The sequence below is a fragment of the Erythranthe guttata genome, chromosome 12 (assembly GCF_056151865.1).
Source record: "Erythranthe guttata isolate IM_541 chromosome 12, IM_541, whole genome shotgun sequence".
NCBI classification, from domain to species: Eukaryota; Viridiplantae; Streptophyta; class Magnoliopsida; order Lamiales; family Phrymaceae; genus Erythranthe; species Erythranthe guttata.
The window spans coordinates 19,233,516-19,247,984 of NC_142544.1; the positions used below are offsets into that span (position 1 = coordinate 19,233,516).

General features: G+C 33.5%; 1 protein-coding gene and 1 long non-coding RNA gene across 4 annotated transcripts; one reads left to right on the forward strand and one right to left on the reverse strand.

Annotated features, from left to right (window-relative positions):
• Positions 1-218: 218 nt before the first annotated feature.
• On the reverse strand, positions 219-10,368 carry NODGS (nodulin/glutamine synthase-like protein). 3 transcript variants are annotated; one of them, XR_016034615.1, is made up of 20 exons: positions 9,907-10,368; positions 8,769-9,020; positions 8,284-8,351; positions 8,076-8,191; positions 7,898-8,003; positions 7,505-7,661; positions 7,309-7,404; positions 7,061-7,109; positions 5,853-6,124; positions 5,483-5,655; positions 4,470-4,590; positions 4,338-4,390; positions 4,120-4,249; positions 2,896-3,041; positions 2,417-2,605; positions 1,708-1,940; positions 1,285-1,427; positions 1,046-1,109; positions 627-778; positions 219-250 (listed from the first exon to the last, which is right to left on the reverse strand). XR_016034615.1 is itself a non-coding variant. In XM_012980609.2 (19 exons), the coding sequence occupies exons 1-18, from the start codon at positions 10,069-10,071 to the stop codon at positions 1,047-1,049; spliced, it is 2,532 nt and encodes an 843-aa protein (XP_012836063.2). In that variant the 5' UTR covers positions 10,072-10,368; the 3' UTR covers positions 301-778; position 1,046. The 3 variants fall into 3 exon arrangements, 2 of the variants coding, with proteins under 2 accessions (XP_012836063.2, XP_088682184.1); XM_012980609.2 differs by lacking the exon at positions 219-250 and having other exon boundaries at positions 301-778; XM_088826058.1 differs by lacking the exon at positions 219-250 and having other exon boundaries at positions 768-795.
• Positions 10,369-13,086: 2,718 nt separating this feature from the next.
• On the forward strand, positions 13,087-14,052 carry LOC148766681 (uncharacterized). Its single transcript, XR_016035058.1, has 2 exons — positions 13,087-13,398; positions 13,535-14,052. It is a non-coding gene; the product is annotated as an uncharacterized LOC148766681 (long non-coding RNA).
• Positions 14,053-14,469: the final 417 nt, after the last annotated feature.

Here is a 14,469-nt window from a genome sequence, read left to right on the forward strand (position 1 = left end):
TTACATGTTTTCTTGGTTTCTTTATATGAATGATTATCTCACTAGTTGGCCCTCTCTTTTAGGATGCCCATCACAGTGTTACTGTTGTTATTTGGTCGGAGTATTACTATATCTATGTTATTATGTAACTGTAAGAATTTTGTTTTGATCAATTTCATATATCATTAAAAAAAAATAATACAAAATTTTAAATAAGAAGGATAATTGTCAAACCAGTATTCAGTAGATTGCTCAAAAGTATGCATAGATCCTGCAGAAAATATTAAATTAACAGTCACTGTCACAGACAGCAATTTAGAGTAGAGCAATTAATTAATAACTTAATTAAGATGTTATCCTTAAGCATCAAAAGGATAACCTTGATTAAATCATCATTGACGTTTAGCTGATGGTTCAATCGAGCTTACTAATTCAGTCGTTGACAAACAATTACCGAGCAGTTCAGTCAATTGCAGGAATTAGCTATTTAACTAGGGATATTTTTACTTTACAAACTCCAATTTTCTTTTTGTAAATGAAAATTGTTTTCGTATAAATAGTTAGATTTTCAAAGATTTGTTTTTTTTATAATTTCATCTTAAAACTATAATTATGATTATATAAACTGGGACCCCAAAGATACGTACTGATGTGGACACAGTCACAGTCATGGAGATTATGTTGTTGTTAGGTGGGTAGGCCCGGCCCATTTTCCTGAGCCATCGGGCCCTCCAAAAACAATTGCACAAGCACTTTCTTCAGTTTCCGGGCCACGCCTGAACTTGGGATTTCTTTTTAGCTGTTGGATTCATTTTACTGTAAGCAAACAAAAAGAAAAACATGGACAAAGTATTCTCAACACGTGAAGCTTTCTTTTACAGACATAACAAACAAACATATCGAATACATGTGAGTTCATGACAACAACAGAGAATAATACATGTGAGTTGATGACGACAACAATTAGGTTTATGAAATTCATTTTTAAGGAATTAGACAGAAAAGAAATACAACAAAGTTTCAACCAACGTTAACTTTATGAAGACGATTGAGGATTATCAGTCACCTCAATATCTGTAAATCAGATTTTTCCAGGCATCCTTATTTTCCGAATAGTACTTGATCTCAGCCTGCAAAACAGGAAACCATAGTCAACTTCTAACCCTAAACCCCGGTTAGCTATGAAACTACGAGTGCTCTATTCCAGCTATTTATTACCAAATATCTAATATATATACCATATATATGATTAATTACTTAATTAGAGATTTTGAGGCTGTACACACAAAATACGCGAGCATGTACCTTCCTAATCCCTTTGATGGCAATCAAAAGCTTTTCACCGATCAAATCTCGCAGAACTGTGTCTTTGTCGAGGGCTTCAACAGATTCGGAGAGCGACGTAGGTAGCCTTTTCACTTTGTCTTTGAAATTGTCTGGATTATCATCTGTTAAGGAAAATCAAGTCTATAAGTATCAACAAAATGTGAAGTGTAAAATCACATGGGCAGAGGATGACAAAAACCACATCGAAAGATCTAAAATATAAGACTTAAATGGCTCTAAACAAAATTCTTCATCAGTTTATTATTCATGATATGTTGACCTATGAATATACTCCGGCTTTATGTATAGATCATTAATTATATGATGTAAAAGAAAGCATTTACTTCATCTTGTGATTTCATTACAAATATCATAACCCAATATAGTATGAAATAGTCTTACCAATTGGTTCGGGTAAAGTAGTGTGTTTGCGTAGGCCGTCAATCCCAGCAGCAATTATGGAAGCCAGGCCCAGATGAGGATTTGCACAACCATCGAATACCTTTATCTCAAAATTGCTTACAGATCCATCTGGGGTTCCAGGAGGGCAAGCGGTTCTTATAGGAGCTTCTCTGTTTTCCATCCCCCAGCATAGATACGCTCCACTCCATGTATTTGGTTGTATACGATCGTAACTATAGGGCATTAAAATTAGGCACAATAATATTAACACACCATTGTTATCATTCATAACGTGATGAAGAAAACCTATAAGCATAACACATTTCGGCATCTTGTATTTCCCCCCCTTCTTTTGAACAGAAAATAATATTTGCAGCTTCATTTTTGGAAAAAAATTGTACTAAAAGGCAGAAACGAAAATAAGATGTCTCACTGGTCAAGGAGAATTTATTAGTCTAAAGCAATGTGGAGCTAAAATGAGCTTTACTATAACTACTGCCATAAGATCTTGAGGCAACAATCATGCATGTGGTACCAAGCACAACTACTTATGTTTCGGAAAAAAAAAATTAGAAATAAAAAAATAAAAAATCAGTTGTTTAATTTTAGATGATTTAATGCAGTTGGTCATTGCAATTTACAGACATTAAGAAACACATTAGATAAAGGGAAATAGCTATAAAATGAATTTAGTCAATAATGTCTTAACCTATTTGGAAGTGGTGCTGTAAACGCCAGTATTGAAGGAAGATGATCCAACACTCCAGCCATGAACTCCTCCCCTATCGTGGATATTCCATATCTAGTTGCTCCACTACTGCCCATAAATACATTTTCTCCGTCCTCGGACAAACTGATGTGCACATGTGATCCAGAGCCAATATCATCAAGAGCGTACCTAGGATAATAAAAATATGGACCACACCACATAATTATCAGCGTGAAGTTGCTGGATTTATCGAATATTCACCATAAAAAAATAGAATAAGCAGAAATATCCAGGCATCTCAATCATTTTACTTTGACATGTATGTGCAGCAAGAGTGAATAAAAGCAAAATAGATCCACCAGAATAACTTTGAGAGCAATAACTTCATTCAGATTTCATAAGTGAATGAAGAACACAGTAAGCAGCTCAATGAAGTACCATGCAGCCATAATATAAAATTCTAATATCTGAATACCTACTTGGGTATAAAAGTCGCCAATAATCCATGTTTTCTGGCCACAGCCCGTATAACTTCACGTGTGTAAACTAAGTTGTCAGCTGCATTTTCACAGGTTGTGTAACCCAATGCGATTTCAAATTGACCATGCCCAGCTTCTGCATGCAGCTACAAGATTTCCAAAAACATAACAATTGAAGTCAATTTTGGTTTTTGTTTGAGATGAACAACTTAGTGATTTGATAAGCACGAAGTACTAACATCTTGTTCATTAAATGTAGGAACTCTACTTAAATGAAAATTAATAGTACTAGTGTTACTTATAAGCTAAATGAATTTTAGTAGTCAGGAGATCTTTATTTAAAACTTCCCAACTCTTCTACACCCAGGGGGGGACACACACACAAAAGCACAGAACACACACACGCACAAACAGAAGCACACAACACACCTATCTCTTGAGGGTTTATACTTAACAGGAGAAAACTGAAGTCATTAGTTGTATCTCTTAAAGAAAAGAACGACTCATGAAGTACTATTCAACCAAATTCTTATGATATTGCTAGACGATCTAATTAGAAGCAAAAATTAGTCATGTGACCTTGAAATAAAACAAATCACCGTTAGATAAATCCATACCAGTAATTAGTGTAGTGGATACATCAAATAAAGTTTAATATTCAAAATACACACTCTACTTTGGAGGAACTAAGGCAAATATATATAACCAGTGATTTGAAAAGTCGAATTTGTACAAAAAAAAAAAAAGTTAAGCAATTTTTGGGTGCCCTAAGAGTGTAGAAGTTGTTATTTTAATTCAGTGAATGTACCGATTGTATTTATACGCCGAGTATTGGTAACAGACTATAGCGCCTACTCCTGGTAATTATATTGAAGCACATAATTGGTTGAAGATCATAAGGCGTTTCGAATAAAAGAAGGCGCCCTTTTTTTATTTAGTTTATTAATTATATTCTCTTATTTTGTTTATATATATAATATATTTATTAATATATTTTATTTATTTTTTATATTTTATATTTAAATTATTTTATATTTCTCATTAGTCAAATAAAAAAATGGATCATTACTTTGTTTTGTGGAAAGAGCCACTCAAACATTCAGGTTCTTCACATATTCTGCATTCAGTGTAGTATTTACTAAGTACATATGTTTCCGGATAGTTGGAACATAAAATTTTCTAGAGTCCCTGTGCAGAAAAGACTGCACAAAAATCTTTATGTACCTGTTCCACAGCGATATTCAACGACTGAAGAGAAGCCACAACTTCATTAAGTATAGGAAAAGCAGCATCAAATGCTACTGTGGAGCAGTAAGGAGTTGCATCAAATGGTACCCATTTTTCTTTCCCATCCCTGCAAAAGTTCATGTCAAGTACCAATTGAGTCATAAATCACAAGGGTAATTTAGAATGCTAAGGAAATCCAATGATATCTCACTTACACCAGCACACTCCGTAAGAGATAAAACTCATTCTCGAAACCTGCATTAATTACCTGCACAACAAGCAAATTGACATAAGACTAAACAAATATGACAAATTTAACAAAAAGAAAAAAGAAAAACAGATAGTACCAAGTTAAATTCATCTTTCAAAACTTTTGAAACTCTTCGCAGCGCCTCTCTGGGACAATACTCCCACGGTGTTCCAGGTTTAAGGTGCATGTCAGCCAGAACCATTTCCTGTTCTTTTGCCCTGTGAACGGAATATTGAAAGGAACAGAAATAACGTTAGCAACACATATACACTTCAAAAGTAAATATATTAAGCAAATCAACTGATTCTCTTGTAGCATCACATAAAATTGAAAGGTGGTATCTCCAAACAAATGCCCTTACTATTTTTGTGAACGACTCCACTCAAGTACTCATGTAATGAGAGTTCAGGGCATTTCACTTCCACATTTTTCCTCAGTATAAGCTGATTTTTCATTCCATCATCGTTGTAGTTCAACGTTTTCCCTTTTCTTTTCTTTTTTCTTTTGCTATTTAACGGTTAGGGTACATTCTTATTGTCCTAAACTTGAAAAGTTGTTGATGTCATTTGACTGTTTCTTTTTCAAAATACCGTTCCAACAAAGATACTTTCCAATCTAATGATCTCTCGAAAATTACTTTTTATCTATCCTCTTTCAGTTCAGATCAGCAATCTTCCCATCACATTGCACTATGTCTCTATTCTCAACAGTCCTTACCATGCTACCAACCACTAGCAACTCGCCCACTCCACTCCTACCAGATCTAATACCCATGTTTTTACAGATTCTTGGATGTTTACTATGGAAAGTACAAACAAAAGATCCAGCAGCTGATTACTGTTTCAGCATTGCAGAAGGCAAGTAATGTGAATTATTGAATTAGGAGAAAATAATATTAATGAAAACAACCATATCGATCGGTTAACTGATGGACTGTTGGTATAGTCTTGGTGACGTGGCAAGTATCAGGAAACATGTTACACTCTCTCCATTACACATGGGTTCTGGAGAACTTTGAAAATGAAAGGTGAAAGGAAGGATTTGCCATATGGCAAGGACTGATGCAATTGTGCAATTGCCTAAAATAAAGGTAAAGAGAAAATATTTTACCAGGGAATTATTCTTTTGGTTGATAGATCAGGAATGAGTCTGATTTCACCCACTCCAGTTAGATTAGTTTCATCAGCAGGACCATCCGTGTGCGAAGACATACCCATCGAAGCGCAGGTTAGTCCAACACCACTCTTCGAAACGAGATCATGGAAACGTTTTTGAGGAACCACCTAATACATAACAAAGTGATTGATGATATTGGTAAACTGATTTTCCAAATTGGTAATCATTATTTTGCAACATGTACAATTTTCCCATGTCAGAAGATGTATTTGAGACTAAATCGAGCATTACAATAAAATAATGAAGAACTTTATGGCAATCAAGCTTCCAGTCCAAAGTGAAAAGGTTAGAACGAATAGCTTACTCGACATCTATGCTGTCCAGAAGCATCAATCCAAATAATGCGAACAAATGCAACACCCTTAACAGGAGCAGTTAAGTCCAACTTCATAGAGTAGGGGAGTGCAATGTCATTAGAATCAAAAGATTCTGAAACAGTCTTAATATTGTATAACTGTGTTGCATTTTCAGAAAATATGTCTTTAGCAGCTTGAAGAGCTTCCGGAATTGAAATATCTCCATCAGTGCAAGCATCACGCAGAACAGAGAACACAACCTCACGTGCTTTTTTAGCACCTGATAAGGCATTCATCAAGTTCAGCAACCTGGTTGTAAGATAAAATGGCACCAAGTAGCAATAATAAAGGGAGTATGGGGATGTTAAAGGTTTATGCATGCGTAACTATTACTTGCCTGAGTTGATTTGATTGGTATATTTTGGTAGAATCAAAGACATATTTAGAGTTTCATTGGAGTAATAGGATTCTTGTAGGAGCACTACTACCATTTTAATTATGATGGTTCAGTGAAAAACTGAAATGTCTTAACGAACTTCTAGGACTCATGTCTGGAAGATGGGAATGTAAGATCCTTGTGTTTGACACCACATTTGGAGTCACTGGCTACAAGCCTGTCCATAGAAAGTGATATTGCAAGAGCAACCTAATCTTCCATCATTTGTGAACTAGAGGCTGTACTCTATCTTTTGTAAACAAACAATCTTACGACTCAACAATTAAATATTAATCCTCACAAATAATTTTAATTTGCTGAAGATAGCGCCCTTGAATACATTTCATAGTTCAAGATCCCTCCGAGCTAGATCCAAAGAACTGACAGAATGTAAATGGAGTTTAATCTTTAAATTCATTTTGCCAAATTGATTCCATAACTGAAGTTATCATACTAAAATATGCTCATAAACATTCTCAAGAGGTCATTTCAGCGTGACTAGATAGATATCATTCAAATAACTTTAGCCCCACTTGCATCTTTATTTCAACCCTTTTGCATTAGCCACAATTATCAAGAATCAAACCAGTGTGCACTCCTCCTTGGTTCACATAAAGATGATATGTTACGCATTAACCAAGCATAAAGTGCATAAACAATTTTTCACGCAAAACCGATCTAGACGTCATTGAACTGATGTTTATCAAGTGTGTACTTGAGTTAGCAAGAAAACTAGCATTAAATTAAAGTGATAAAGAGTATGAGATGGGTCAAACCAACCTAGATAGAAGGTCTCTGGAAAACCACAGCCATCAGTGCTGAACATTACCTGCCAATTGCCATTCATGGTTTGGTATTAGGAAAAGACTTTTAACAAGTGAATTTTTATACCAAGGTGACTATTAAAATGGGACCTTCATTTTTTTCTTAAAGCAGAAACGTTAAAATATTTAATTCAATTCTAGAGGTCAGATTTCATATTGCAAAGAATAATTCTTAAAACAAATCCTAGAATCTACGATGTTCACCTTCTTTATTGGTGCTAAATCCAAGAGCTCTTTGACTGAGGAAACCATCCCATGAAAGCTAAGTTTTGGAACTGCCAGCCCAAAGTCCAGATACACCTGCAGTTGAAGGTGACAATTTCAAGACAAAACAGTGGTTAAAATGACAAGACCTCGTGTCAGACTCCAGAGTATACACATAACAACTTCCAGAGCTTACCTGAGAGTACACAGAGGCCAGATATGATGCTTCTTTGGAGAAAGGATATGATGCATGTAAAAGAACAATTTTACACTTGCTGAATCTACTATCCTCGAGAATATTGCGAAGATGAAGGGGATTGGATAGCCTTAAATCTAGATCTTTATCTCCGAAACTACAGGGAGCAGAAAAAACAATTTGTAACTTGTTTTCAACTACTAAACAGTATTATGGAAAAATATTAATAACATGACAAATTGGGAGATTATCAGAAAGTCAAAGATTTAGTATCAATTGAAATCTTGAACTAGTACCAGGAGAGTTCCAAACCGACTTGCATTGAAGTGAAACAATTATCTAGTGTAAGAGTTGAAACCACTAAACTTCGATTTAATTTGAAACGACTATTACCCTGTGTGAATCTGCATTGGCAAGCCAAAACATTGGGCAACCTCCAATGCATAGATGAAGATGTGATCAATGAAGTTTTTATTTGTGATGCGGAAAGGCTTTCCAGCTGGAAATATGGACTATCAGGATATCATGCACTGTCAGGCACTATCATAAATCTCTCTATATAAAAAAATACCTCGTAAAACGTCATTAAGGCCCTCTTCGGCATCCTTCTTTGAAACGTTTGTGTCAATTTCAAGTCCACTACGGTATGCAGCTATACTTTTAAACCCAACGATTCTATCAGCATGTGTAATGACTGATAAGGAAATCAACAGGAACGTGGCAATTCTTTCCACAAGCCCAAATGCATTTAAGCATATACTGAGAAAACAAAAGGATATGATTTCAGGTTATCTGTGAATTGTTCTGTAAAAGAGTCCAATGTCCATGTAATTCCACCTGGTCTTTCCTAATCAAGATTTCAAAGAAAAACAAAAAATAAAATATAAGAACAAAGTCAAAGGTAAAGAAACAGTAAGAATAAAGCTAATGGAACCGCATACAATGGATAAACAAGTTTATCAAATAAACAACTAGTATCTCAGTTTAGGTGATGCCAGAAAACTATTCAAACTCAAAAGGAAAGGATTAATATGAACAAAATAACGTATGAGGACATTCTGATAGAAACAAATTTTCCCATACACATTGTTTACTGAATCAAGAGTTGTAATAAAAAAAAATATAAACGTTAGTAATTCAGATGACACTAGTCTATCTTTTAGCTTCTTACCCACAAAGATTTACCCTAATTGACCTAAGAAACATAGGATAGCGAAAATACAGATTAGTGCAATATGAACCAAACAAGTACATAACTTCTCACCATATCAAGGATCTTCTCAGCCACGTGTTCAATTCTTAATATTCTACCAACGTATGGTACAAATTCCTTGTGCCACTCAATTTCGTGCATTTTGTCTAGCTCAAGTCCATCATCAATGAATATGGCTGAGATTTTAGCAGCTTTGAGGCACTTAGCAGTTACTGATTCCACTCCAGAGATGGACCGGTATTCTTGAACAGCATCCAATGATACGTCGGAACCATACAGTTTTGCAATTTCTTTCAAGCTTCTCTAAAAATATAAACAAGTGAACTCTTTAGAAATTTCTCAACAAAATCAGTTGTACAAAAAGTATATTAGGAAAACTACAATTAACAGTTACAAATCATTGTGTTTTACTTCTAGCGCATTAATAAGTTCCTTGTCTACCAATTATATTGGCTGGAAGAGTACAATCATCCTGCTCTTTGGTTGCATTTCCACCAAATTTATCCATCATTAATTTGAACCTGGATTCGTTAATTGTGAAATTGTATTAACAACTATTTGATTAATATTCATTCCTTTAACTCTGACCATTAATAATCATCCATTTAAGCCATACCATGTACAAGTTAACTGTGAAATTGAAAAATCAAAAGATATGGCTCCTAGCTGTAAACCTTTCTTTGATTCATTGCCATGTACAACGGTTCTTTTTGTGTATACTTTGAGGACAGGATGAATGTGACAAAATAATAAAGAAATCATTCAAAACTGAATATTATTTCGCCAAATGAAATAGCATTTCATTCATATCTGAAAACCAAAGCATGGCTGCTTCTACACTTGAATCCAAGTCCATGTGAACAGAAATATCATGTATGCAAGCCATGGTTATGAACACATAAAATTAATATCATATAATCCTCCACTTTTGCACACGTTTCAACATGATCTCAATTCTCAGCAGATCCATAACCTCCAATTGTTTCCCTAACCTCTTTCTTTTAGGGTAGGCATCAATACATATAAAGTTTGTCTAAGTTAAAAGATAATAAATCATACGAATAGGAATAAACCGGACCACCGGTTCGTACATGGTGCAAAAAAAATTGTGAAGTGAACGAAAGAGTTGAAGTCATATCTGAAACAGAGGGATCGCAAGTTCGATGAATAAATACAGTACTGCTTATACCTTGAAATTGATGGTGTGTGGTACATCGGATAAGGCTTCGCCGCTGGCCTCGGAAAAGCAGTTCAGGAAAGGGAACGTGGAGTCGACCGCCACAATGTTGTGCGCGTGGGCGTCCACTAGCGCCGCCGTTTCCACCGCCGCCTTCAACGACGCAAATCTATCCATGCTCTCTCTCTCTCTATCTCTCTCTCTCTCTCTGACCTCTCTCGACCTTCTTCAGTTCTTCTCTCTATACAAGGGTTTGAATGAGCTGGATGAGGGTTTATGCGCAGTGAACGTGTAATTATCTACTACATGGGTAAATGGCAAGCATGATCTTTGAGTTTGAAGATCTCTTCGGTCAATGCTCATTTATTAGCATGTTCATTAATCACGAATTTAAGTGAGTATTATTAGGCAATATCTTGAGTTTGAAGATCTCTAAGGTTAATGGTCATTTATTAGCATGATCGATTTTCTAATGCATTAATTACGAATTTAAGTGCGTATTAGGCAATATGACAAATTACGACCACACCCCTAAGGTAAGGTCAACTTACGAAAAAACCCCTCAGATTTGCATAATTACAAGCACCCCCTCAACTATGTATTATATTACAAAAAAACCCCTCATGTTTGCATAATTACAAGCATCCCCTCAACTATGTATTATTTTATGAAAAACCCTTAATGTTGATAAATTTAGGGACGTTTATTCGGTAAAACTGTACAAAAACTACGAGGTACGCCAAAATTTCATACAGTTTAGCGTTTGGTTCTATAAATAACCGAATTACCAAAATTTTATTAAAAATATTTAAAATTTTGACTTTATTAATTTTAGTTTATATATATATATATATATATATATATATATATATATATATATATATATATATATATATATATATATATATATATATATATATATATATATATATATATATATATACATAAAAGACTGAATACCACACTGAATTAACGGTTCGGTAATCGGCATGTAAGAATTATCGTTCAGTTCGATCCGATAGGTTTACTAGCCGGATAAAACACCACTAGGTAAATTTGACATCGCAAGGGTGAACGCGTATGACAATATATATGAACTTAATATCTTCATTTTTTGCATATAATATTTTTCTTAATTTTTTTCACTTAGAACATGATTTTTTTTCTTTTTGTATTTTTGCATTATTATATAAATATGTTTTTTCTTAACTTTTTTTCTATATAATATTGAAAATGTGAAGAGAAAAAACATATATTTTCTTTTTAATCATAGACACTCGTAGGAACACATAGTCGTGATTCGAACTTACACAATTGAAAACCCTAACTCTCTATTTGAACCCTAGCCCGAAATCAGCCATGAACATTCACAATAGATCATAGTCCACCATAGTCATCCACATATCCAAAACTAAAATCTTAGATCTGTAGCCATTGTCACACTCATCCATGAACATTCACAATAGATCATAGTCCACCATAGTCATCCACATATCCAAAACTAAAATCTTAGATCTGCCATTGTCACACTCATCCACTGCGGAACTTTGATAGGGCATGGGGGCCGTTGACCCCCCAAGAAAAAAAAAAATCTTTTATATATTTGGCACTGAATTTTTTGAATATTACTTTTGGCCCCCCAAAGTTTTTGTAAATATTTATCTTGACCCATTAATTTTTTTGTTTTTTCTCCAAAATCTTATATAAATTATAGATGAATATATCATATTTAATATAAAATATAAAATAAGATGGTTAAAACTTGTAGTATTTTAAATAAAATTTATGAATATTACTTATTTTTGAATTTTTTTTATCTAACGCCTTCAAAAAAAAAAATGAGATCGTGCCATGAATCTCCGAAATATTAAGTGCAGTATATTATTAGAATAATTTGAATTAATTTAGAATTTTTTGTGATGATTAAAATATGATATATATATATATATATATATATATATATATATATATATTAATTAAAAATTAGTTATATAAACTTATTTTTTGCAGTGGTTTGTGCACCTAAATTTTTTTTCGGGGCGCTGCCCCGAACCCCAAAATTTTAGTTAGCCCCCTTATATTTTGACCCTGGTTTCACCCCTGCACTCATCCACACCGACCCGAAAAAAAAAAAAAAAAAAATAGAAGAAAGAAAAAATATAAGCATTACCCCGTCACCTTTTAAGTTACTTAGATAATTTTGTTTTATATTAAGTGACTTGAGAGTTTCAATTGTAGAACAATTTTTTTTCCTCCAAACATTAATGATAATTTTATTAAAAATATTTTAAAAATATTGTACTTACATATATAAAATACTCATGATGTATTGTATTGTCACTATTTCATAAACTTTTATATTGAGGTTATGTATGTCTTTTTCATATTATCATCGATTATTTTTTTTTTAAATTTAAATGATTAGAAGGGGGTAAGTGTAACATTTCATAGTTGAAGTGGGCAAGTGTCACACACCCCATAATTTAAGGGGGACAAGTATATTTAACCCAATAAGTAATAATGAGAAGTTGAAAACACACAATATAGGTAATTTTATTAAATAAAAGTTTTTTCTTCAAAAATCAAAATTATTAAATAATTTTGTTTAATTATTGGGGGAAATGTGAGATAACCCCCTAGATTTGAAAATATATATGAATAGGTCCTATGGATTTTTCTTTTCTAGTCAAAAACCCAAATTTCAATCTTAATTTGATAGACCCCCCTGGAAAAATTGAAATACCTATTTTACCCTTTAGTTACAATTCAAACCCTAACCCACCTATTCTCTTCCACAAACTTTGTCAGCCGTTTTACACATTCTTTTGCCTCCCTCTTTCTTCTTTCTCTCTCCAACTTACTTTCTCTCTCTAACTCTTCTTTCTCTCTTCTTCTCCCTCTCTCTTTCTTCTTTCTCTCTCTAACTCACTACCTCTCTTCGGCACACAACTCTCCGCGGCCATCTCTACTCCCCACCGCCTTGCGCCGCCCATCGCCGTTGCTTCCTGCCACCTCATTGTGCCGCCGACGTTGCTCTCTCCCACGCCTTGCGCCGCCCCTGCTCCTCCCACAGCCTTGTGCCGCCGCCACTTTTCGTTTGCTCGACGCCAATCGCCGCCTTGAATCACCCGTCCAAATCGAATATACTCGGTGATGCAAAAAACAGGATGGATGAGGGTTTGTTTGTTTTAAATTCGTTTTAAATCTCTTTCTACTTCCGTTTGAAGAAATAGTTTCTACGTTATTGTTTTTTTTTTTAGGGATGACTCAAACCAGATCTATTATTTCTTATAAAATAAAACACAGATCTACTATGTTTTTCAAGATCTGTGAATAATTAATATTAAAAAAAATTCGTTGCATTAATTTGATTTTTTATTTTGTTTGATTCTTATCTTGTTCATTTTTGTTATAATTCATATGTAATTTATTTTTTTGTATTTATTTTTGTATATATGTTCATCCACAAATGATGACAGTGGTTCATTTACTCTAGTACATGGTGTAAGTTTCTCTTTCTCAAAAAGTCAATCTAGAGGGGTGCTCCCGTTTTCATTTATTCTGTTAGTTAAGTTAGTTAATGTGCTAATGATTTCATATTTCCAAGATGATTGAGGGTCTGAATTATTTTTATGTTCAGTATCATGGCAATTCTTCTTTGAGACATTGGCTTCAACAAGCAGATTGGCTACCAACTCTAGAAGCTACTCTCGTGTTGGATGAGGAGTCTGTCAGGCGAGTCGGTGATGATACAGTGGGAGGACCGGCAGTTTCTCGACAATTACGTCTTATTCGAAACTTGGTTGTACTTGTTTCAGTGTAGGAGAGATTTGCGTTATCAAGTCATATATAGTCACACGTGGTCATATACATATAGTCATATTTAGTCACGTGTAGTCATATACATGTAGTCATATATAGTCACGTGTAGTCATATACATGTAGTCATATATAGTCACGTGTAGTCATATACATGTAGTCATATATAGTCACGTGTAGTCATATACATGTAGTCATATATAGTCATGTGTAGTCATATACATGTAGTCATATATAGTCATGTGTAGTCATATACATGTAGTCATATATAGTCACGTGTAGTAACTCGTAGTAATATATTGTTATATATAAGCTATATAAGTTATGTGTTTTTTCTGATGTATAGTGTTGTTGATGATTGTGTTTTTCCAATTTTTTGTTGGGTATTAATTGATTTATAATATCAAGATTAAATTGTGAATTTTTGTTTTTGGTGTAGATGAAGTTTTTTTTATATAATCATATGTAATATATATACAATAGTCATGTGTAGTCAATTTCAATACAGTAAATTTATCAAAATATTGAAACAAAATTAAAAATTAAAAATTAAAAAAATTAAAAAATTAAAAAAAATAAAAATTTTAAAAAATTAAAAAAAATAAAAATTACAAAAAATTAAACAATTTTAAAAAATTAAAAAAATTAAAAAATTAAAAATACAACAGAGGTATATATAAAAAATAATAATAAAATAAACATTTATAATTTTTTATTAAAAAAATCTGATAATATGATAAATGCAGGTCTAAATGT